This window comes from Pipra filicauda, unplaced genomic scaffold, assembly GCF_003945595.2.
Source record: "Pipra filicauda isolate LSUMZ 115617 unplaced genomic scaffold, ASM394559v2 scaffold43_size3849885_pilon, whole genome shotgun sequence".
Taxonomy (NCBI): Eukaryota; Metazoa; Chordata; class Aves; order Passeriformes; family Pipridae; genus Pipra; species Pipra filicauda.
The window spans coordinates 3,232,852-3,259,541 of NW_024104576.1; the positions used below are offsets into that span (position 1 = coordinate 3,232,852).

The 26,690-nt window shown below is 39.2% G+C and overlaps 1 protein-coding gene across 1 annotated transcript in view; it reads left to right on the top strand.

Moving 5' to 3' along the window:
* SCAMP1 (secretory carrier membrane protein 1) overlaps positions 1-26,690 on the top strand; it is a 39,671-nt gene that overhangs the window by 1,823 nt on the left and 11,158 nt on the right. The window contains exons 2-5 of the mRNA XM_027709970.2: positions 10,965-11,042; positions 19,868-19,966; positions 20,237-20,348; positions 26,296-26,424. Coding sequence (XP_027565771.1) covers positions 10,965-11,042; positions 19,868-19,966; positions 20,237-20,348; positions 26,296-26,424 — 418 coding nt within the window. The remainder of the gene's footprint in view (positions 1-10,964; positions 11,043-19,867; positions 19,967-20,236; positions 20,349-26,295; positions 26,425-26,690) is intronic.

Below are 26,690 nucleotides of genomic sequence, written 5' to 3' on the forward strand. Positions count from 1 at the left end.
ACTTTGCTGTAACTTGAAGCTCACTGTTAGACACACTTCTGGATTTCTTCTGTTTGCAGAAGGTGGTTCAGGAAAGCTGGGCACTTTTCCTTTTTCAGAGGCTTTTTTCACTTCTTTAAGTCTTTGCTACCTTCTACTGCTCATAGAAGGTAATCGTGCATACCTTTACTTATCCATGCATTTAACTTCAAGGGGCAAAAGGTCTCTTACATAAGCCAAAGCTTGATTGCCATGTTGTTGGCAAAACACCTTCAAAATTGGTAAGTATTCACACATGTCTGCATTTAAGGTTTGCCCGACTATGTGTTTTAAAATACTTTACACATAGAACCGGTATTTCCAGATGGACCCTGACAATCTTAAGTCATATAGTTCAAACGCTGTATTCAGACGTACTCATATTTTTGTCTTTACTTGATAATTTTATGTATGATGTGATTAGTTGTTTTCCTTGCTTTGGAAGATGCTTCCTGTGCTAATGTAATCACAAAGTAGTATGGCAGAGAAGAGGGGAGAAGGCATCACGTGGAAGAGTTGTTGCCAAGGTCTAAAGTTAGATCATTCTTTTTCTTAAATATTTTGGTTTTACTAATTATCTGTGATCTCCTTATGAGGTTTCCTGTGACTGTTCTTATGTCTTTTTATAAAACGATTAGAGCAGAGCTTCTTGCCTGATGTCGATTCAAATAAAAATGTTCCCTGGAGAGATAAAGGTAAAGCAGAAACATCTAGTTTGCTCAGTATTTTGGATAGTTGATACTTTCAGAAGTCTAAAATTACCTTACCTGCTGGAAAAACTGAAATTTAGTTTGTAAAATGGAATTTCTTTTTTCAAGTATTAGCTTACGTGGATTGATCATAAAACACTGTAGATTTTGAGACTTTGAGATTTTGGCTACCTATCCTCTGCATTTTATTTTTTTACTCTTAAAAGAACCAACAAACTTGAACTGAACTCAAAGGCAAATACACTTTTGAAGTCCTAGCATTCATCTGTAAATAATTGTCCTCTTAATGCTGTACCAGCAGTGCTATACCTAGATATGTTTTGGTTTGGAAGATAAAAGATAATGAAACAAACAGATAAGTAACATTCTAATATTAAAAAACTTCTGATCTCATTAAAGTTATGCAGAAGAAAATGCATTCATGTACCATACAAATGAAGATGTGATAATTCTGCTATAATCTGGTATAGCAGCAGTGTGAAGAATAACACAGTTGATGTAACCTTAGGTATCATAAATGAAAGCAGTCTGGTAATGAAATTTGTTTAATTTCTTTTACTAAGAGGCACTTGTCGTGGCTTGTGAGTGTGAATTCACACTTCGTGAAGTTCTCTCCAACAAACAGTGCAGTCCCACAGCACCCAAACAGGGTGAGCAGAGCAGGTGTGGTGATTGTAACTGCATTCAGTGCTGGGCAACTCTATAGAGAGGAGACAGATCTGAGCCCAAGTTAAAAAGCCAAGTCAAGATCAGAATCACAGGCAGTGGAAGTAAACAGGGTCAGCCAACAATCCTGTGATGACCAGGTAAGTTGTTAGTGATGAAGGGGGGGGTCTGACCACCTAGGAGGCATTTGGGAATCTTCAAGGATCTGACAGTTTATCTTGAATAGACTAAACCATCATGAAATAAATTTTGTATGAAAAAACAAAGGCACATATCTAATGTAGCTGTCTCCTTTTTTTTTTTGGTATCATAGCCTAGGTGATAGTTGTACTCTTCTGTCTTGGGAGGTGATACAATAAGGTTCTGAAATAGCAGTCTCAAAGTTCAGTATAAGTTTTGTTTACTCTGAAACAGCAATTCATCTAAAAATGTGTTTGTTCTATGTTCTTGGTTCAAATTTTTTTTTTCCTTTTAGAACTGAATTATCTATAGTTTTTTTAAGTAGGGCTATGAATGTCGCGGGCATTTGTGTCCTGGTTGACAGACTGCAAAAGGTTTGAGAGCTGACTGTTAATTACCCAAAAATATGAAACAGTTATTTATGGGTGGCTGTAGAATCAGAACTTTAAAGACCAAGTAGTGTAATGAATTCTGTTCAGTTCTGGTCAGTTCATCTGATGTGTTTAGCTCTGAGCAGATGTGTGTATTTGACACTATAGAAATTATGATATGACTGAAAACTAAGATACATTTCTATTCAAATGTGAATGATGACCTTCAAGGAAAGGCCGAACTAATATGTGATATGTAGATTTTTTTTATCTTGTTCAGTTTTAGTGTGGAATGACAGAATCAGAGAAAACCTCAAATGTATGTAAAGTATGGGAGTAGTTTCTTTGGGTGGGATTAGGTGTCCAAACTGTGGTTAGGTTTGAGTTGTTGCTCCAGAAAGACACAAGTAGTTCTGTCATGACTGACTTTCTTGTATGGGTGGCTGAAATGGTCTAAAAATGGTATTAGGCACCTTAATTACTCCCACTGAGGTCACAGGATTATTTGAGTTGCTAGAGCTAATGTTAGAGTTTAAATTTACAGAAGTAATTCCAGTTATAAATTGGATATTACACTTCATCTTGACTCACATGAGCACAAATTAATCTCCTGTCTGGTTTGGCAGGGAGTACAAGCTGAAGGTTTGATGCTGGAGGTAATTGTGCAAGTGACTGCTACCTTCTGTGGCAGCAGAATCTATAAAATTTACACTTTGATTGCTGAAGTGAAGCTAAAGTTATAGAAACTTACAGGAAGAAAGAAGTCTTGATTATTTTTGAAGGATTGGGACCCTTAATATCTAAAGTGTTTCTGCAGCATTTCAGCTTTAGAATGAAAAAGTTTTGTTGTGTGCCTGTATGCATAACTGAGTTTTAATTCTTTTGTCGGACTATAAAATATACTGATTTAAGTTGTCTGTCTTTAAATTAGTAAAGGACATAAAATACAGATTTTTTTTTTCTGAGTTTTACTTCCTGGGTCCCCTTAATGTCTTCAAAAATTATAAATTCCCCTAAGTCTTGCATAATTTAATGCTGAGCATCATGATAGTGGAAGTGTCCTTTAGCTGCCCTACATGATAGTTGGCTTTCAAGAGTGTGCATCATCAGTGCTGTAACAGCATTACAGTCTATTAAAACTGTTTTTAAAAAGTGTTTTTAGTAGATATTCAATATCTTTTATAGCTGCAGTTTTCCCCCAGATTTTTAGTAAATAGCACATATTGCATTAGTATTATTATTCCACTACATATTAAGAGTTAACATTTCGAAGGGGAACATAACATGCATATTGGAGAACGATTTGAGAACAGCTGTGAGATGGAGGTGATGCTTTGTTAGGTATCCAGTACTCCATTGCAAGATGAGGCTGGTACAAGCTTTAGGACAAATTTGACCTTGTCAGCCTCTGAAGTTCTTTTATGTTTCAGGGGTTGGGAACTTGCCTTGCTCAGTAGCTCAGAACCCTTTACAGCTCTACTTCCATAGGATGAATGTGGCATATAACAGGCACTGCTTGAAAGCCAAGTTTAAGAGACCCGAGTTGGCTACTTTTGCATTACCCTATTTAATAATAGTGTTCTGGCAGTGTGGGAGTAAAAATCTATTGAACGTCATTTTTTAAGGGGGATGGAAAATGGATGATCAGTGAATGAGATGTTAAACTTGCAATTGTGGAAGAACTGTTGTGTGGCTACTCAGATATTTTTTATTATTCTAAGTACAGAAATAGTCTTTATTTTGCCTCTTAATTCATTAGTTCCTCCAGGTGTTACATATGTAACCTTTTAGGACAACTTGTACTAAGAGGTTTTTAATCATAGGTTAAAATATATTGTTGAGGTGCCATGCATTAAAGCTTCCTTTATACTGTTAAATGTAAACTGTTTATACTGCTGATGTACTATTAGGGTAGTGAAGCATGAAATCTCAATTCAGTAGTTGTTTGTGATGCTTCTGTACCTTTACTTGTTCTTGGGCCTGAGATGATGAAGGAAGAAATAAAGTATGAAGAACCAGCAGTGTTTGACACTGCATCAAAACATTAGTAGCTTCTTGAAACTTAACTTTTCCATGTGCAACTTGTTCTGGCATGAACAAGGAGGAAGTTTCTGGAGAGTTCAGCTTTTTGCTTTATACCAAGTGTTTATTGAACATATGAAAATTGCAATTTCAGAGGCTTAATGCACTCCGGCTGAATGCAGAGTGTTACAGGACTGAGAAACACATTCTTCATGTGCAGGCTTATCATCTGTTTGAAGTGTTGGGTCCTAATTTAAAACTTGAAACACAGCAGTTAACACAGGAGGAATAAAGCTTTGATATCCAGCACTGGCCAAATAATTTTTTTTCTCAAAAGCAAGCTTTGTCAGAAAACTCTTCCCAAAAATGCTCTCGAGGGCATACTGAAAGCAAAGTGTATCACATGGAGAGTTTCAACTGAAACAGCAACAACTATGATTGCTCCCCAGAACTCATTTATGAAAGCTAGGATGGATAGTTTTTTCTTTGGTCAAGGAGTAAAAAAGCTCAGACCAACAAACATAGTTTCAGGCATTTTTGTGTTGCATTTTTACTTAATTTTCTGAACCAGTGGTGTCATTTTAGGAAATACTCCACAGAGAGCAGGAAGTACAACTGTTACTGTAACACCCTTCCCCCTCTGCCCCTCCCCAAATCAAAATCCACAGAACCTCAGGTTAAACTCTTACTGAAAAGTGTGTTGTTACTGTTGCTTGCATTTTTAAAAAAGGCTAATATGAAGTGGGAATAGGGAATAAGTTGTCATAATCCATGGAGAATTTAATTTGAAATGGAAAGAGAGTATCCTTTTCATGTAGCAAAACAAAGCCCTTCAGTAGGAGTGATAAGAAATCCTAATTGGTCAGGATTGATTTTGCTGGATTTCTGGAACTGATCTCATGATTTCCACAGGGTGGATTCACCAGTCTGGTTTCATTCCAGCGTGTTGAGTAGTTGGGAAGATAAGATTGGGTTGTGCCTCTTGCTTTCTTGGAACTTCCTTCCAAGCACAGAAAGCAACAGTGAAAATGCATAGCTAGGTGAAGGTAGGGTTGTGGAACAGTAAATGCCAAAGAAGCTGCAAAGTGATGGTGATGTCACACTGTCAGTGACTGGTAAAGCAGTTAGATTGGATAACCTTATATGTGGGTTATATATGTGGGAATCTTGAAGTAAAAGAGAAAAATTGTAGGGTGGCAGAGCTGAAGGGTGGCCAGTGACTGATGAGGGAGGTGATAGGGTTGATACAGTGAATTATACAAAGCTCTCTTTAAAGAGCTTTTGTGATGAGGAGAACTGTTTTCTTGGCTTGGATTGCAACTACTCCAGTCATTAAGAGATCATTGTTAATCTAAAACTAAAAAAATGAAGATTTCTGCAGTCTTCTTCAGTAGCTCGTTCTTCCTTTGGCTGTACTAAAGGAGATGTATAACTGATAACGTGTTTTCCATGTTTTCTTCTTTTTATTTCATTCACTAAAAATAATTAATCTACTTCTTTTAAAATACATTTTTATGTTCATAGTATATTGTTTCTCCTTAGTCTTTTTTTTCCTAGGACTAACCAGGGATACTTCTGTCAGCTTACTCAGATGTTTGGCACTGTCCTATGAATTCCATGTAAATTTAAAAAAAGAAAAAAGAAACAAAAGAGAAGAATTCTGTTACTTTTAAGCATAATTTAATCTTGCATAATTTCAGTTTTATGCCTTTTTCCTAAACAAGGTGATTATTGTATTCTTTTGATGTATAATACTCCTCTTATCGAGGATTTGGAAGATACTTAATTGTCTTGCCTTCTTGCCTTTGTCAATGAGGTTTAAAAATTTACCTAATTATTCCATTTTCTTAGTAGTTACCTTTGTTCCTCCTGTTCTCTTCCTTGTAAACGTATCCTATGCATTTTTCCCTGTTCCTATTTTCAGCTATTTTTTTTTCTTAAGAGATTTTTACCTGAAATTGTTTTCAGTTGCTGATGTGTTGTAAAATCATTATAATCTCTATCCAAATCAGTGTTTATAAATCCTGTTTCTTGACCTTTGCAATAAGATACTGCTTTTACTTCCCTGCTAGTCCTTGGGAGCAAACTGAAAAATACTGGCCAGTTAAATGTTCTGTGCAAAGCACTGATGTCATTAATTTAATTCCACTCAGGAAGAAAAAGGAATGCAACGCAAGCCTGTTTTTTTTCCTCATGTTAGTTTTTTTGTGCATATGATAAATGCTTTTGTCTTTTTGGTAGAAAAATGGGTATCACTCAGTGAAAAATTTTTTTGACAACCCAAATGACAGTTTGGAGGGGATGTTTCCTAGTTCACTCTATTCACTTAAATCCAAATCACAACTACCAATGTAAACTTAACTGATAGTGTTTTTCAGAATATTACTGGATTATGTGTGCTATCAAAGCCTTTTACTGAGAATGGAACAATTCTGGACCCATTTCCAGTGAACAGTAATGCAAAGAATTGTTATAGATGTATCTTACTACTTCAGTTTTTAATTTGCTAGTCTCTTCTGTAGTAGTGAAGCTGGTAGCTAATGACTAGTTTTGGTCTCCTAGACAACAGAGGTCTATTGCCTTCAATTTGTTTTTAAAAAAGCTGTAAAAATCATGTAGAATGGATTATTCTGCTCCATTTTAAACATTCTCATTTGTAGGTAATTGTGTTTGTATGCTCTCTGTGATAACTGGGTATTCAGTTAATTTTATCTGTATCTGAATGATGTAATAATAATTTGTTAACTTAAGATGTTAACACAGGAGATATTTTTAATAGTTTTGTAGGTATTCTTGCCAATGTGAGATACAAATGAGTTGCGCTTTTGGGGTTTGTTTTGTTTGTGTTCTCTGGGTTTTTTTCCTGACTTTTCCATTCTTGATATTAAAGAATAGGTTGCTGCTTGTACCCGACTCATTGAGATAAAAAAATGTGTGATGCTAATCTTTGCTTTTGAGATTGACATTATAGGAGAGAGACTGCAAGAAGCAGGTAAAATGAAAGATTAGATGGAAAACAGTTAAATTAAGTTATGCTAGTTTCTTAAAACTTCAGTCTCCTAAACTTATTCATGTCTTAAAAATGCCATCTGAAATGACTGTGACTTAAGTGCACCAATAGCTACAGTAGCCAGGTATGAAAAATGGTCTGTTCTTAAATCTGTTCTGTAGTTGAATGATTAATAGTTAAATAAAAAGATCAGAAACTCAGGGGCTGAACTGGCAGGAGTTTGGGTCAGATAAGGCTGGGTGGAATATAAAATATGGAAAATAAGTTGTGCCAGCATAGATTCACTTGTTCCTGTGGAATATTAGTTTTCACTGTTTTTAACCGCTAGAATATGTGTGTCATGCAACATAGAAATTTGATGGCATTAATTTAAATGCCACTTTTTCTCTGAGTATGTGGTCCTGCACATTTATTATTCACATTCATTACTGAAACCCTGAACAATTTCTAAATTCAATGTGTTTTTTTTTTCTGCAGCAGTGAGTATGAGTGATTCACAGTTTTCATCACTGTATTTACATGAGTTGGCATTTGCTCCATTTTTAAAATGAGATGCAATGAGTGTAGGGCAAATGATTCAAAACAATTCCTTATGTTCCTTGGGATGTCAGGTCTAATTTCTTTGGAAATATTGTAAGCAGTGTTTTGAAATATGAAGTGCAGCTCCTGTTGTCATCAGTCATTTAATGCAGTGTAGGTGCTCAGACAATTAGTCTAGGAACCTATACCTGGGCACCCAGTCTGGGAAGAGCTGAGGATAGCTCTAGCATTAAACAAGATAGCAATGAGGGAGTATAGAAGAGGGATGAATCTCCAGGTTGGTACTTACGTCCTGCAACTATGCAATTACTCTTTTCCTGTGAACTCTGGTTTACCTTTCCTTAAGTCTTTCTGCTTGTGGAAGAATCAGGTCACAAACTTGTGTTGAAGTCCAAAATGTTTAATTTAAGTTTTCTGAGAATGGAATTTGAATGCTACTTGCCATGGTGAGGTTCAATGTGTGTATTTCAATACAACTGTAATTTTTTTTTTTACTAGGTAATGAAACTTTTCTTGAATAGAGCTGTTATTGGATGTCCTCTGAGTCATTCAGTTTTTTCAGAGCTGCTCATCTGTAGCAAACAATAGCAATATTTGATAGAATTATAGCAATTGTTAATTCAAAATGGCAATGGACTTCTGATGGAGGGCTTCCTTCTCTACTTCCTGTGTGTATTTAAATGTACAACTTATTTCTGAGTACTAAGAGTTCTGCTGTCAGCTTGTTTGTTTCAGCACGTTTCCTCTCATTTGTCAGTTTTAGAATGTCACAATAGCTGTATGAAGAGATCTGAGAAGCTGTTTGCCCCTGGTTTTCTCTAAAACACGTGGAGTAAAAAAGGCTTTCTTTCGTCAGATATTTATTATTGTGTGCATATTGTATTTCTGAATACAGATTTCTCTTCTGAATTTGACTTGACCGCTTTTTCCTGCTTTTTGGAAAATGGCTGCTGTTGAGTAGATGTCTCATGAGACTGATATTGTACTTGACAGCAACCATGAAGAAAATACTGTTCCTGCATCTGAAGATAAAGTTACTGCTGACAAGACTAAGCTAATACCTTAATAGATGCTAATTCTAAGAAACTAGATTTTACTTTTAAATTTATTTTTATTTTATTTAGCTTAATAATTTCTATATTAACTGCAGATTAAGTCACTTACTGTATTTTTTAAAAAAAATTAGACATATATTCTATAGAATTATGAATGTTTTGGGTTGGAAGGGATCTTAAAGGTCATCTAGTTCCAACCACTCCACCATGGGTAGGGACACCTTCCCCTGCACCACACTGCCCATGGCTCCAAACAGCCTGGCTTTGAACATGTCCAGGAATGGGGCATTCACCACCTCTCTGGACAGCCTATGCCAGTGTCTCATCACCCTCACAGTGAGGAATCTCTTCCTGATATCTAATCCAAACCTACTCTCTTTTAGTTTGAATCCATCCTCCCTTTCTTGTTATGTGACATGCTCTTGTAAAAAGTCTCTTTCTATCTCATAGTCTCCCTTCAAATACTGGAAGGCCACAATTAGGTCACCCCTAAGCCTTCTCTTTTCCAGGCTGAACAACCCCAATTCTCTCAACCTTTCCTATGAGGTACTCTGTCCCTCTAATCAAATTGGTGTCGTTCTTCTGGACTTGATCCAGCAGGCTCATGTTCTTCCTATTCTGGGGACCCCAGAGCTGGATGCAGTGCTCCAGGTGGGGTCTCAGCAGAGCAGAGCAGAGGGGCAGAATCCCCTCCCTTGACCTGCTGCCCACACTGCTTTTGATGCAGCCCAGGATACAATTGGCTTTCTGGGCTGTGAGTGCACATTGCTGGGTCATGTCCAGCCTCTCATCCACCAGCACCCCCGAGTCCTTCTCGGCGGGGCTGCTCTCCACCTGTTCATCCTCCAGCTTGGATTGATACCAAGACTGCTCTGACCCAGGTGCAGCTCCTTGCACTTGGTCTTACTAAACCTCCTAAAATTCCCATGATCCCTCTCCCAGAGCTTGTCCAGGTGCCAGTGGATGGCATCCTGTCCTTCAGGTGTGTCAGCTGCACCACTCAGCTTGGTGCATCCTCAAATTTGCTGAGGGTGCATTTGATCCCTCTATGTCGTTCATGAGGATATTAAATAACACTGGTCCCCGTACGGACCCCTGAGGGACACCACTTGTCACTGATGCCCGTTGGGACTCTGAGCCATTGGCCACTACCCCCTGGATGTGACCAACCACTTCCTTATCCATCTAACAGTCCACTCATCAAATCCATCTCTCCAATTTAGAGAGAAGGATGTTGTGGGGGACTGTGTCAAAGGCTTTACAGAAGTCCAGACAAATGACATCTTCCCTTGTCTCCTGATGTCGTCACTCCATCCTAGAAGACCTAGAAGGCCACCAAGTTGGTCAGGCAGGACTTGCCCTTGGTGAAGCTGTGCTGGCTGTCTCATATCACCTCCCTGTCCTTCATGTGCCCTAGCACAGCTTCCAGGAGGATCTGTTGCATGATCTTCCCAGGCACAGAGGTGAGGCTGACAGGGTGGTAGTTTCCAGGGTCCTCCTTTCTACCCTTTTTAAAGATGGGTATGATGTTTTACCAGTCACCTGGGACTTCCCCTGACTGCCATGACATTTCAAATATCATGGAGAGTGGCTTGGCAACTACATCAGCCAATTCCCTCAGGGATGCATCTCATTGGGTCCTGTAGACTTACATACCTTCTGGTTCCTTAGGTGGTCATGATCTTCTATTAACAGTGGGAGGGACTTTGTTCTCCCACTCAAGGGTGTGGGAAGAGAGGTTGACATTAAAGACTGAGTCAAAAAAACCTAACTATCTCTAGCACTGAGAAATGAAATAATTTTCTCAAGATATATCTCAAGTAGTCTTTCTTACTGTATAGTTAATTGAGGAAAAAAAAATGTACTTCTTTTCTAAATTTTGATAGTTCAGGTAGAAGCTGAACCAGAAGTGCTTTTAGCATTATGGGACCCTGTTCCCTCAGCTTCATTTTTATTAAATGGTTTTTCTCTTCCTGAAGGTGTGCTTCTGGGTAGGGACATCCAAGAATTACAGAAAGGTCTTTTCTTCTGGTGTGCTTTTTGAATGTGTAGTTATGGAGTCCTAAATCTTCGTTCGTGAAGCCTAGCCATGATATGGAGTCCAGTGATCAACATAGCAGGATAGAGTTTTCTTGTGTTCTCTCATGAGAGCTCTTCTCCATTTAAATCAACAAATGACAACAAATGAACTTTTTTTTTTTACTGTGTTAATCAAGGTTTATAAGAAGCTCATAACGAAATGATGTTATTTTGGAGACAAAGAGGTGGACTTTTTAAGTGAAAAAACTCTTTATTTACATTGAAATAAAATCTGAGGTTTTTATAATATATAAATGTTTACTTTTTGGTTATATACATGTGCATACATTTACACAACTGTTTTCTCTCCTAGGATCCTTCTGTTACACAAGTGACAAGAAATGTTCCTCCAGGGCTAGATGAGTATAATCCATTCTCTGATTCAAGAACAGTAAGTAGTACATTAATTTCTTAATAATGCTTAGATTTCTGACGTATTGTTTTCACAGTTGGGACTGACGTTGTAATATGTGTAGTGGGCTAGCTACAGGTAGTGGAAGATGTGTTAAGAATAAATAGTCCCATTAAGTATTTGGGGGATTCAGTGGCAAGGTTGATTTAAGTGAGCTTTGACCTGTTAAGGAAGAGTGGCTCCCTGAGAAGGGATCAAAATAGAATTGAGTTTTTTCCCTCTTTAGTAAGATTTCTGATAGTCTGTCCTTATGTTTTTCTGCATTTCACTGGCTTTAAAGCTTGTGAGTGTGGCACACTTCCCTAATGTCTTTATTTTGATTTCTATTTTACTTAATGCAGGTGCTGCTTGGAATCAGAAAAACATTGTATTTAAGTAACAGTCCACAAACTGTGGTACAGCAGTAAAAGGAAAAGTTTACATTAAAGATACTCTGTAGTTTTTTGCCTCTAATTTATATAGTTCCAATATACCTTGCACTGCTTTTATCCATTGCAGGGAGAAATACAAGGAATGAGATAACAGCATTTTTGAGTGGCTGTTGTTGACAGTGAAGATATTTTGCAATATTAGCAAAATTTAGGGCTGTTTACTGTCTGTCGATATAATTTATAAACAGTCAAATACTGTATGTTTAAAATATAGTCTTATTTCTTGTGGCAAATTTGGTAGTGCTGTTGAGGAATGTTCATATTTGAGTATTTGCAATGTCATGGATAGAGAGACAGAATTCACTCTTGAGAGAGAAGCAGCTATATATTAATTGATATAAACCAGCAATTTAACAAAAATTAAAATAATTTTTAAAAATATAAAAAAAAAAAATAAATGCAACAGTGGTTTAACAAGATTCGATGCCAAGGTACATTTGATTACTGCCTAGAGGATACAAAACTGTCAGAAAGGCCCTCTCATTGAGGGTCATGAGTTTCAGAAGGGACCTCATTACATCCTGAACTCCTTCCTGAGGGGAGCTTAGGTGTGTATAAATCCAGACTTAGTCAATGGTTTATGTCTGAAGGATTATATGTGCACAGTAAATCCTTCTATCACTTAGCTAAGATGTCAAAGTTTAGCATCACTTACTGAGAATATGTTGTTGCAAGGAATCTCTCAGCTCCGAGGAGTAACCTTGAGAGGTGTCCCTACCCAAGGGGAGATCCTGGTGTGCAGCCCACTGCTGTGAGGGAGAGCTCAAGGGGCCCTGGGCTGTCCACTATTTATGGAGTAAGATGATTGACTTGTAGTCATATTTGCATACCCATTACAGGAGTTAGTTTATTCCAAACTTCATGGCCAGATGGATCCATTACAACTGTCGCTGGCTATAACCCCTTGAGCAGAGTTATGGGAAATGGTGGGGGCAGGGAGAGCACGCCATCACAGCAGTGAAACAGTAAGATTTCATACAGTGTTAAAATGCTATGCTGGGAGAAGCTTCATTTTGGATATGCCTAGGATCAGCTGTTTAAAGCAGAATATTTACAACTAGCAACAATATTAAGTAAGTCTCCAAATTTTTTTCCTCCTAGCTCACAATATCAGGAATTATGCTGGATTTAGTTTTCGGAAGCTTGAGGAGTTTCAAAATTGCTTTGTAATGACCGTTTATTATAAAGACTGTAGATGTTGTTTAAAAAAATATAATCTTGAGTTACTCTGACTTTTTTTATTACTTATGCACTTATTTTAATGTGCAGCTCTCTGGAAAAAGGGGAACAGAAGTGCTTTTTCAGTGGTTTTGTCTCCACCTCTAACAGTCACCATGGAAATTACATTCTGTCTTTTGTCATGTATCTGAAATCAACAAGGAACAGATGAGATTAGACAATTAGTATTTCTGCTTCATCATTTAATGAAACTCTGTTAAAGTTTTGCTGCTTCTAAGTTTTTAACTCCTTTGAGCACTCTGTGTATATAGGTATGCCATATATACCTATACACAATAATGCATATAGCAATCAATTTCAAATTGCTGCATTAAAAAATTGGAAAAAGTCATTAGTGGATTTTTTTTTCCTCCCCAGGAGATATATTTCAGTGGAATTTTTTCCCAGTTAATTCCTGGGTAGCTCCCCACCTTCTGTCTTGCATCTAAACAGAGTGAAGAGTCTGTAGGAAACCGAATTGACCATCCACACCTGGTTTCTTCTGGAAGTCTTCCCCGTGTCCCCAGTAAATAAGCTACTTCACTCGTATGAGGAAATCAGTTCAAGAGAGAACTTCTTTTGAGCATTTGTCTCCAGTCAACTGTTGTGGACAAGTTTAGTTAGGTGGATTTTTTAACCTAATTGTCTTGTTTGAGTATTACTGCAGCCTTAGACCGAGAACTGCAAACTTTCACCTTGAAAAGCTGAACTAATCTTGAACTGTTACTTAGTTTTGTGAAGGAGGGCTCTGAGACCAGTGCAAACTGAAGGATTAAGAAGCTGCAACTGTCACAGAAGCTGCAGCCTGTCCAGATAAAAACACCTACGGAAAAAGAACCAGAAGACCCCAGACCAAAAATCACCATGGGACCAAAAGGCGTGTGCGGGGTGCATAAAGAGCATGTGAAGAATGGATTCATCGGGTTTAAGGGTATAAAAGCCCAGGGATTTCTTTGTTCTAGGTCTCTCTTGGAGGCATCCAGCTCAAGCTCTTGCTATTGTGATACCATTCAGTTATTACATTTTTTTTGCCTGGAATCGAATATGGACTCTTTAACATGACTTTTTAAGAGTGGTTGTAATGATTTGCTTCTTCCCTCAGTGCTGCTTTGAGAGCAAGGCATGAAATAGAATAATCAATCTCAGAAGTACCTTTGCGGTAGGAACAAATAGGGTGGTTGTAGAGTGGGCTTGGTTCAATTTCAAGATATGATATATTCAAGTTATCATAATGTGTCAGTGAGGGGTCATGTACCCCTATGAAGAAAGTCCCTGTAAAAACAGTTGACTTAGTTTTCCTGTCCAAATGTGGGTGAGATAGCATAATATATTATCTACTTACTGATGGATGGAGGTTAGTGCAGTCCTCACCACTTTCATGATAAATTTCTTCCTAAGATCTCATCTAAATCTACCCTCTTGTAGTTTGAAGCCATTACCCCTTGTCCTGTCACTACATGCATGCCCTTGTAGAAAGTTCCTCTCCATCTTACTTGTAGGCTCCCTTCTGGTACTGGAAGGCTGCAGTTAGGTCACTCTGGAGCCTTTTGTTTTCCAGGCTGAACAACCCCAACTCTCAGCCTGTCCTTGCAGGATAAGTGCTCCATTCCTCTGGTCATCTCCCTGGCCCTCCTCTGGACTCATTCTTCTCATGTTATATCTTATGTTGGGGGCCTGGAGCTGGATGCAGTAATCCAGTTGGGATCTCTTGAGAGCAGAGAGGAGGGGCAGAATTGCTTTCCTTGACCTGGGCTGCTTCTAGTCAAGCTTCTTTTGATGCAGCCCAGGATACAATTGGCTTTCTGATCTGTCAAGTGCACGTTGTCAAGCTTCTCATCCACCAACACCACCTCCAAGTACTTCTTGTCAGAGCTGTTCTCAATCCATCCTCCACCCAACCTGTACTTGTGCTTGAGATTGCCCCTGCCTAGGTGCAGGACATGGCATTTAGCTGTGTTCAGCTTCATGAGTTTTGTATGGGCCCAGCTCTTAAGCCTATCCAGGTCCCTCTGGATGTCATCCCCTCACTCCAGTGTTTGAGAGGGGAAGGAAGAGGCTTGATTTCTGCTGCCCTGAAGCCACTTAAGAATCTTAGCCTGTGTCTACTGATCTTACTTATGAGTCAAAAGAAGGCACAGTAGGTTTTGAGATGCTTGCTCTGAACCACATTTGTCAAGGAGTTACCTGGCAAGTGCCAGGTTCACTGGTTTCCTTCAAAGATGCCTCAGTAATTTTTATTCTTAGAAATCCTCTGTCAGTAAAAATAAAAAATAACATAAACAAAAGTAGATAAACAGATAAGAATTCCTATTCTGCTTACTTAATAGTTATGGAGCTCAGTGTCTTTATAAAATGTCCGTTAATTCTCAAAACTAGTTCCTGCAGCCACCTACTTTGACATCTTCAGGATTTTGATGGTTATTGACCAAGTGTGTCTCTTGCACTTGCGTGTTTTGTGCTGATAAAACGTTTGAGGTGCCCTTAGAAAATGGGTGTTTGCTTTGAGTCTAAATAGCAAATCAGTTAGTCCTATAACTACCTATAATCTGACAGCTTGATAATAGTATTTCCTCAGTATGATTTACATTGACTATGTACAGGTTTTCTCTGTATTGTGTGTGTTACTTACCAAGTTTTGAAAACGTAAATTTAAGCTACTGTTTTTCAGAATGCCTCCAGTTTTAGCCTTCATGCATCTTGCACAATAGCACTTGGGCCATTTCAGACTTTTTCAATAGAACAGCTTGAAAATACATCTCCCATTTCAGAATGTAAGGAACCTACTCTATGCAGGCTAATTTTCCAGTAGTGTTTTTACTGTAACTGTTTTATGGCTTTTCATTTTGAAGTTAGCTTAATTCTGAGTTGAGCTGGCATCAGAGATGGCAGTTAGATCAAACTTGTGCCTACCCTCTGTTGGAAATTGGTGAAGACATTCGCCTCTAGAACTGTGCTTTGTATGGCCTTTTTAATAACTCTATAAAGAACTCTCTGCCTTACTGCTTTGTCTTCTAAGCTAGTAAATTATTATTTATTTGACTGTTATTGAGTAGGTTTTAATTGCATGTGTGAAGCAGCAATTTTTTTTGAGTATCTTGTTTGCATTAAGGCTTGGGGTGCATAACCTCTGTTCTCCCTGGTTCTTGAGGTTGTTTTTACTTGTGTACATTTTCACTGAATGTCTGTTTTTCCAGTGATTGCTGTATACTGTATATTTATATAGGACAAAAGAACATGTTAAGTGGCTTCTGACAAAATGTTCTCACAAATAAATTTTTTTCCCTTCTTTTTTTCTGCACTCCGTACTCTAACTACATCGTTCCAATAATAGATAATCTTGTATTTTGGCTGAACTTTATTTAAGTCCATACAGATCTCCAAAACTTCAGCACAATGCTAGAGCTTAAAGGTGTACTAATACAACTTCATTACTTCTTGCTTCTAGGAAAATCCCAAACTGTATAGCTGTGTTTTGCAGGGGTTTTTGTTGGGCATTTTTTAGTAGCTGAATACTTCCAAGGCAGCCAGATACTTCTGTTTGTTTCATCTTAAGTAGCTGTGGCATTTCTTTTGCTTCTCAGCTTTGATTAGGGTTATAAAAAGAAGTACTTTAGTTTGACAGGAAGACTTAGAGCAACCAAAATTTAAAAATCATGATGGTTATTTCTTAAAGAGCTCAAGAGCAGGCAGTTTCAAAGTATCAGAATTCAAGGAGGTGGGGCAGAAGGTGAGCTTGGCTGAGCAGGGATTTTTTTCTAGGATGTAAGTAAAAAAGGAAAGTCTATGGACCTTGGAAGCAAGGACAGGTGACACAGAAAGGCTGCAGAGAGTTTGCCACTGCAGGGAGGAGATTTGTGGGGTCAAAGCTTGATGAGCATTCAAGCTGGCCAGCAGTGGATGGACAACAAAAAGGGCTATTTAAAAGCTTAATAGCAAAAGGATGTTTAAGATAACATTGGCCCGTTACTTGAGTAGGTCGATCACCTCACAAATAGGGATGTAGATAGAACAAACAAAGGACCCCTGCAATCCTGTGACTTGGGGGCATTTTAAACTCCCAGCCAACTCTGAAGTTGTTCAAGACTAGCTGCTCCAGCTGGATGCACTTAAGTCAATGGGGCCTGATGGAATTCATCCCAGCATACTGAAAGTGCTAGCCAGTGTTATTATAAGTCCTCTCTTCATTATTTTTTAGGGGTCTTAGGAGTCTGGAAAGGTACTGGAAGCTGGCAAATGTTGTCCCTGTTTTCAGGACAGCTCTGAATTAATTATAGGCCTATCAGTCTCACTGCAGTGCCTGGCAAAATTATGGAGAAGGTTATTCTGGGAGCTAATGAAAAACACTTGAGAGACAGTGCAGTCACTGGTCATAGCTGGTATGGGGCCATGAGGGGAAAGTCCTACTTAGCCAATTTAAGCAGGGAGTTGGACTCCATGATCCTTATGGGTCTGTTTCAGCTTGAGATATTCTATGATCACAATGCTTTCTTCACTAGATTCTTTATCTGTAAGATTATTTGTGATACGTGTTATGTACCTGTTGTGCATTCAGTTCTGATCTTTGAATAATAACCTGGGAAAACATATTAAAGCAATATTGAACTTCCACCATTTGGAGGTAATTTTTGAGCACTGATAACTTTGTTTCCTTGTGCACACATTATGAAGCTAAGTAAGTGCAAAAATACGTTGTAAACGAAAACATGGATGACTGTTTCTGTACTTAATGGAAGAAATACTACTGTATTTCAGCAACAGGCTGTATCGTGTGAATACAATGGCTAGAATGCAACTTTTGCTGGGATTATATTCTTAATACATGTATCAACCTAGCAGAAATTCCGGAGTGATACCAGCAAAAATTAACAGTGGATGTTGATGCAGATGCCTGATTTTTTTCTTGCCTTTCTGTACTACTTCTGATTCACTTATAAGCTCTTTGTGTACTTTGTGCATGAATTCCATCAAGTGATATGAAATAAATCATGAGTGATACTACACATTCATGAATAGTGTGGACATACTTACAGTAGCTCAGAAATAGCTTCTTTAGATGTACCATAAAAAGAGACTTATCATGCTGGCTTTTTGCTGCTTTGTCAAGTGTGCTACTGGGGAAGGACAGCCTTTGGAAATGTGGAAGCTGTTTTCAAAGAAAGCTTAGGAGTTTAAACTTCACCAAAGTGTGAAACCATAACACAAGCTCAAAGCTCTGAGTTAAAATTTGGACAACTTGGAAAACTTTCTTTCCTGGAATCAGGAGGCTTATGCCATCCTTTAAGATTTTAAGAATACTAATAGAAAATAATGATCTAAGAAAAAGCTAAATTAATTGTTTCTTTGCAGGGTAAGTGTCTTAAACTTGATTTCTCAATAGAACAGACTTTTGAGAAGTGACAGCTTGGTGGAAATACGTAGTGAGCTGACTGTTAAGAAAAACTAAGATGGAAAATGGCTAAAGCGTGAACTGGAATTTATGTCAATGGACTTTATACCAGAGGAAGAAACAGGGGCAGCTTGTTTCTATACTATAGAAACAAGGTTTTAAAAATATTCAAGAAATTAAGAAGTCAGGAGGTACAAGTTCTTTGCTGGGCAGTTAGGAGCAGGGGAGTAAAGTCTACTAATAATAAATGTTATTTTGTTGGTTGGTTGGAGTTTTTGTTTGTTCAGGATTTATTTTGTTGGGGTTTTTTTAGCAGACCCATACACAGACAGAGGCTTTAATCTTCAAGCAGACATGAAAGTTGTCTTGACTGCTGTTTCATTCCTGTGTTAAATAATGGACTGTAGCACACAGATCTAACAACATGAGACTCAGGGCAGCTGTTTGCTTGCACTGCAGTGCTTGAAATGCAGTATTCTCCTTCCTGTTATTACATAGATACAGTTCTATGGTTTTTTAGGGGCTGAGGGCTGAAGGAAGACCATTATCCTGTCTATTTCTGAGAAATGAGACTGCTCTGATATCTCAATATTCTGACGTATAAGATGAAAAGATAATTTTGAAATGCTGGAATCAAATGCTGTTGCTGCAATGTGCTGCAGTATCACACACAGAGGTGAAGTTCACTCAGGTATCATATTTTCTCCTCAGTGTATTGCATCTGTATATTTTAAAAGAAGGTAAGAAAAGATGCAATAATGTGATTCAAGTCATAGCTTGCCAAGTTAATGATATTATTTGATTCCTGCTGTCTTTTAAGGTGCTTTTGTGTTGAAAACTTGACAGTTCTCACTGTATCTTTGTTCTTGATTTCAGTCTTATTAGGAACAAGTGGTTCTCTGTCTCACAAGATGACAGAACAGGGAAGTCTTTCAAGTTGCAAGCTCTGCACAAAGAATTGTAGTTTACCCCTAAGCCTATTTAAGAATAAAGTACATCGTAGTAATGCTATACTGATCTGCTTTGGTCACGTTCAGTTGATAACGTCAGTCTAGGCAACTTCAGTCTTTTTCGTTTGTTTGATAGCTGCAGGTTAATATTGTGTGTGATAAAAAAATGTGGAGAAAATCAGAGAAAATGGCAAATGGCAATAAGGAGGGGAGAAATTAAAACAAAAAATCAAAACCTGAGCCACTGAAAACTCCTTATAAGCTGTTTTCTTATAGATGGTAACCAAGTGAGTGAATTGCCAGCCAGGTACTACGGTACATGCTGGTGAAATAGTCAAACAATAGATTATGGATTTTGAACTGAAAATTTAATGTGCTACATTGCTTCTCTAGTTAGCCAGGTGATACAAGCCTTTGTTAAGTAGAAGGCTCTGGAAGACATTATTAATAAATGGCATTGTTTTTCAGAATTTGAATAGGTCACTGTTAAATGCTGCAATTCTCTGAAACAGAAACTCCATATTCATATTCATATCTGAACAAAATTAAAATTCTCTTTACTTTTGACTGATTTATAAAATTCCATGAGTATTTATCAGAAGTAGTGCAATGTGAAACCAAGTAAGCAGAACACTGCACCACAGAGTACAGTTAACATCTTATTCCTGAAGGTTTTAAATATTGCAGGCAGCATATCAGATTTTCAGTTTATCAGTAATACTTCCTTTAAAAAAACTTGATTGTTTCTTACAGGTTTAATGAAGAGAAATTTATTAGAAAAGGGGACTGTTTTCCAATAATTGTCTTTTGTTTCCTTAGCCTCCTCCAGGAAATGTGAAAATGCCTAATGTACCCAGTACCCAGCCAGCAATAATGAAACCAACAGAAGAACCACCTGCCTACACGCAAATTGCTAAGGTTTGTCTGCAACTTGTAGGCACTTTTTTAGGTTCTTTTTAGTTATAATTATTTAAATACACTTCTGGAATTATGTCTTTTATAAATAAGCACTGCTTTCCTAATTAAAGTTAATACTGCTTTTAAGTAATTGGTTACTATGTGAATTTGTGCAATATTGGGTCAGTCTTCAGCCATAACTGGAGATGCTTAATTGTAGCAAACAGACTTGGAATATTTATGCTGTGTTCATACTTTTTAACAGTATCTAATGATGCTTGTTTTGTTCAGGAGCATGCCTTGGCCCAGGCAGAACTGCTAAAGCGTCAGGAAGAACTGGAAAGAAAAGCAGCGGAACTAGATCGCAGAGAAAGGGAAATGCAGAGTCTCAGTCAGCAAGGGGGTATGCATGAAAAATATACTTTAAGTATCAGAAATTTCACTTCTTAGAAACTGTATTAATTTGACAGTGACGTTGTGAAGCAAATCAAAGAGGGATTTTTGTAATGTCTTCAGGAAAAGAAAGTTTATCTCCCTTGAGACACTCCATGTAGTGAATAAAAACTAGTTTATCCTTTGCAGATTTTCCCTGAAAAACTTTTAAATGTGGTCTCTGTTACATGTTATTATTTGCTATCAGCTATTTTTGTTCTAGATTAGTATCTGAGTAATGTTATTGAATAGAAATGGAGCATTTTGAGATGAAGTGAAAGTAACTTCCTAAGTAACATCTCTTTAACTTTTCATCTGTCATTTATAGCTATAGGAGAACTTTTCTGTTTTGAAACATTTTTTTTTTTCTGTATTACAAACATAATACGCTATACAAATAGCAGAAAGATCTATTCCATTATTAATCTTTTATTAATTTTTATGACACTTTGGAGTCCATAGTCAAAATCAGTATCTCATTTTGCCACAAAACTGCGCCGTGCAAAACCATCAGTTTTTGTATAGCAATTTCACAAGTGAGAAGATTTACATCCTCTTAACTGGAGATAATTTGCTACAAGTAGATCTATGGGAATATTCCTTTTCAAAAGGAAGAACTTCAGACTGGAGTTCAAAAAACCCCAAAACCCAACAAAGTAAAACACTGTCTGCAAGGTTGACTTCACTTGGTCTTTTCAGTTGTATCTGCAATTCTGTTTTATTTTCATATGTGCTGGTCTTTTTTTACAATTCTGATTTGCATAATTTCTTAGTAATTTAAGTTGCTGGGGAATTTTATAGAATATTTTCAGTTGGAAGGTACCTACAATGAATCGCAGAATCAGAACTGTGTGGGGTTGGAAGGGACCTCTGGAGATCATTTCATCCAATCTCCCTGCCAAGGCAGGGGCCCGTAGAGCAGGTTACATGGGAACGCATTGTGATGGGTTTTGAATGTTTCCAGTGAGGGAGACTCCATGACCTCCCTGGGCAGCCTGTTCCAGTGCTCTACCACCCTCAATGTAAAGAATTTCTCTCTTGTGTTGAGATGAAACTTCTCGTGTTTTAGTTTATGGCCATTGCTCCTTGTCCTGTCATGGGGCACCACTGAAAAGGGTCTGGCACCATCCTCTTGGCACCCGCCCTTGAGATATTTATATGCACTGATGAGATCCCCCCTCAGTCTTCTCTGGATAAACAGGCCTAGCTCCCACAGTTTCTTTTTATAAGAGAGATGCTCCAGACCCCTTATCATCTTTGTGGCCCTTCACTGTACCATCCTTGTAGCTGCACGCTGCAATAGCTCCTTGTCTTTCTTGTACTGAGGACCCCAGAACTGGACACAGCACTACAGGTGTGCCCTCATAGGGCCAAGTAGAGGGGTCAAATCACCTCCCTCCACCTGCTGGCCACACTCTTCCAGTGCACCCCAGGATACCATTGGCCCTCCTGGCCACAAGGGCTCACTGCTGGTTCACGGTCAACTTGTCATCCACCAAGACTCCCAGGTCCTTCTCTGCAGAGCTGCTCTCTAATAGGTCAGCCCCCAACCTGACCTGGTATATGGGGTTATTTCTCCCCAGGTGCAAGATCCTGCATTTGCCCTTGTTTAACTTCATTGGGTTTCTCTGCACCCAGCTCTCCAGGCTTCCAAGGTCCCTCTGAATGGCAGCACAGCCTTCTGGTGTATCAGCCACTCCCCCCAATTTTGTATTATCAGTGAAGTTGCTGAGGGTGCACTTGATCCCTTTGTCCAGGTCATTGATACAAAGTTGAATAAGACCCAGTCTTGATCCCTGGGGAACACCATTGACTGCAGGCCCCCAGTTGGATTCCACTTGGCTGATTGTGACCCTCTGAGCTCTGCCATTCAGCCAGTTCGTGATCCACCTCACTGTCCATTCATCTAATGCGCACTTCTTGAGGTTACCTATGAGGATGTTGTGGGAGACAATGTCAACAGCCTTGCTGAAGTCGAGGTACACATTATTGCACTGCTCTCCCCTCATCAACCCGTCCCGCCATGCCATCACAGAGGGCTATCAGATTGGTCAAGCATGATTTCCCTTTGGTGAATCCATGCTGACTACTCCTTATGACCTTTTTTTCTGCATGCTTGGTGATAACCTCCAGAATGATCTGTTCCATCACCTTCCCAGGGATGGAGGTGAGGCTGACTGACCGGTAGTTTCCTGGGTCCTCCTTATTCCCATCTTCATTGGCTTTCCTCCAGTCATCAGGGACCTCTCCTGTTCTCCATGATTGTTCAAAGATGATGGAGAGTGGCTTAGCTACAGCATCTGCCAGCTCCCTCAGCACCCATGGGTGCATCCCATCAGGACATGTGGAGGGTGCAAAGTCTTGTGTAGCCAATCTCTAACCCCACCCTCTGTGACCAACTGGAGATCTTGGGGTCAAGATCTGGGGGGTTAAGGGTTCCTTTCTCTGTCCTTCCCTTACTTCTGAGGTATCGACTCCTGAGGGCCGACCTCAGCACTAAGGACTGAGGCAAAGAAGGCATTCAGTAAGTTCACCTTATCTCTGTGTCTTCTGTCATCAGGACACCCATCTGATTCAGCAGTGACTCCACATTTTTCCTGATTTTCCTTTTGCTGCTGATGTACTTGTAGAAGCACTTCTTGTTGTCCTTGATATTGTTTGACAGACTCAATTCCAAGTGGGCCGTGGCCTTCCTTGTTGCATCCCTGCATACCCTAATGATGTTCCTATAGTGCTCTCACATGACCTGTTCCTTTTTTCACATCCCATGAATTTCTTTCTTGTGTTTGAGATTTATGAGGAGCTCCCTGCTCATCTATGCAGGTCTGCTGCCCTCTTTGCCTGATTTCTTGTCATGAGAATACACTAGTCTTGCACTTGGAGGAAGTGATGCTTGAATATTGACCAGTCTCTTGGACTCCTCTTCTAGAGCCCTATCCTGTGGGATTCCTTTAAGTAGGAAGATACAGAAGGCAGCTCTCTGGAAGTTTAGGGTTCTAGTCCTGCTTACTGCTTTGCTTCCACCATACAGGATCCTGAGTTCCACCATCTCGTGGTCATTGCAGCCAAGGCTGCTCCCAACATTCACATCTTCAGCCAGTCCCTCCTGATTTGTTAGTACGAGGTCCAGCAACACACCTTCCCTTGTTGGCTCTTCCACCAGTTGCATCAAAAAATTGTTATCAATGACTTGCTGAAGCTTTCTGAACTGAGTGTGCCAAGCCGTGTTGTCCCTCCAACAAATACCAGGGTGATTGAAGTTCCCCTGTAGAACCAGGGCTTGTGACTGCAAGGCTCTTTCCAGCTGCCCATAGAAAGCCTCATTAACCTCCTCCTGATCAGGTGGCTTATAGTAAACACCCCCAACAGTGTCAACCGTATTAGCCTGTCCCTTAATTATCACCCATAAACGCCCAACTTGTTTGTCTGTCCCTGGATAGAGCTCAATACATTCCAGTTGCTCTCTGACACAAAGAGCAACTCCACCACCTTGCCTCTCTGACCTGTCCTTTCTAAAAAGTACACAGCCATCCGTGACAACATTCCAGTCATGTGAGCTATTCCACCATGTCTCCATATTTGCAAAGAGATCATGGCCCTATGACCGCACGTAGATTTACAGGTCTTGTTTATTCCCCATGCTGCGCATTTGCGTACAGGCATTTTGGGGAGGTAATCAATGATTAAAGCACAATCCGTTGTCATAAAAGCCAAAATTTTCTGGATGGCACCAACCTCAAAGCCAAACGTTGATCTGCACTAGCTTGTGTTTCTGGCTGTCCCCATTTCTCTAACTGGTGGGATAGATGAGAAGGTGACTATGGCACTGATGTTTTTCACCTGCCTTGCCAGGGCTTTATAGTCTCCCTTGATCCTGCCCATTTTTTGGTGTCATTTGTACCCGCGTGAAAAAGTACCAGTGGGCAATAGTCTGTGCTCTTGACAAGCTTCGGTACTCTCTCAGCACCATCACAGATTGTAGCCCCCCGTGGGCAGCACAGCTCCTGCAACTGTATGGCAGGCTGGCAGATGGGTGCCTTGATGCCCCTTAACAGAGAGTTGCCCACTACAATAACTCGACATTTCTTTGTATGGTAACCACCATGTGCAGGTTCTCCGTTTTGGCCTTTAAAGCATTATGCCTATTTTTAATCTGAATGTTGGATGGTGGAGGTTGAATTGGAGCCCTACTTTTGTGTGTCACCAGGATCTAACGTGTGTCACACTCAGTGGTATCCATTGTAGATGTATGGTTCTGGACCATCTATCTCTGTTTCAGCCCCTCTAATACTGTGTAGCATATTGCAGTTTGTCTGCCTGCTGCAACAGACCATCAACCTTTGCACACTTGTTCAGGTACCAGCCTTTCCTCCAGGAGAAGTATCTGGGCATTCATTGCAAGCTACCACCTGTACTGATGTCTCCTTCCTTACCAGTTCTGTCTGGGTGGGTGCATCAGACTTCTCAGGGGCTGTCTCAGTAGACACACTCATTTTGTGGACAAGTGCCCACCATTATGGCAGAGACCTACAGCACTTAGCACTTACTTGAGGTGTGAACCTACCTGCAGATCGAAGCACCCTCCCCGCTTACCCTGCTTATGCAAACTGCTGCACCACATTCGGTTCACTCTGTTCCAATTCACTCATGCTCCACTAGAGCCATTTAAATCTCCCACGGTTCTCCTGGCAATGCGCCCCCTCTGTACCTGATTGGCTTGTGAGAACTAACAGTTCCTGATGCTGTCCTGCTGCTCAGGTGTCCATGAGCTTGGGAACCCCCCTCTACAGCTCGATCTAACACTCAGCCCTGAACTCACCTTGATCGCCTCTGCTGCTGCCCCACTAACTGACAGTGATCATCTGATCTGCACACTCATTTGAACTCCTTTGAACATACTGTAGAGTTGTCTTGATAGGAGGACAGGGTCTTTTGTAAACCTCTAGCTGTTTGCATTCAATTGCCTTAAGATGCTGGCTGCGTATCTAGGACACTGTTGTCATGTGTTGTCATATTGACTACAGTGAAAGATCTTCAAGCTGGTAGGCCACCTCAGCTCAATGCCTTCAGTCTTCTCTGCTCAGGTCCTGAGCAGCATTACATTTGAGCATGTGCTGCTTCCTATTTCAGCTAGTTCATTTGGGCATGTATCTCTTGAATCCAGAGGTTGAAATGCTATGGTAAAGGTTTGCTGCAGCAATTGTCTCAGTTGAATCTCTGAGTCTGTGCTTGGTATGACTTGTATTCAACAGAGGCTGTGATTAGATAATAGTACAGGAAATCCATGTGTCTGATACCCACACAACTGTACCAAAATACATTGATGCTGTAGGGGATATTCTTGTAAGAAAAAGGTAATTACAGACCATTTCAGTAACTGTCTTTCTTGAGATTTTCTGCCTTTTAGGTAAGTTTTGACTGTAAACTATATTGGAAACTAGATCAAATTATTAGAGATAGTCTGGTGTTAAAAATACCACAATTCTGAAAATGAAGAATGCTTTTCAGTCCCCTGTCTTTGTATTCAACAAAGTATGTGAGTATGATGGGACTTAAGGAAAATATTAATATAAAAGTCAAGGAACTCTGAGAACTTGTTTTTGTGCTCATATCTGGGTTTTTTTGTGAAGAATTCTCTTTTCTTACTACTTTATAGGAATTCTCAGATGCTTGCTCAGTCGTTTATGTAGATAAACTTTCCTTGACCTGTCTATACTTAATTGTATTTTATTTCTGTAGTCTTAATTTCAGTATTATGTAAGGATCGCTTTTAAAACTCAGGGGTTTTGGTAGCTCAAGTTATCCATCCACTTAAAAAACTCATGCATAAAACAGTTTGAACAAGTTCAAATGTATATCTCTTTCTAGTATAACTATATTAAAAACACCATTTTTTTTCTTTATTTTCTGTTTTGCAGGTAGAAAAAATAACTGGCCACCTCTTCCTGAGAATTTTCCAGTAGGTCCTTGTTTTTACCAGGATTTTTCAGTAGACATTCCTGTAGAATTCCAGAAGACAGTAAAGATTATGTACTATTTGTGGATGTGTAAGTATTTTCTTTTAAAGAAAAAACTAAATGCCTGTTCACACTTGGTGATACATACTACTTTGGCTTTTTTAACATCTGTAATGAAAAATTACTTTAAATCTAGAAGCCAAATGTTGAAACAAAATCTTATGGTTTGCTACGGTTTAAAAGTATTGAACTTTTAAAAACTTCCACAGAAAAAAAGGAGGATTATCCTAAGGCAATTTTTTTCTAGTTTATTGCAATTTTCTAGTTTGAGTTTCTCTGTTGTTGTAAATTGAGCT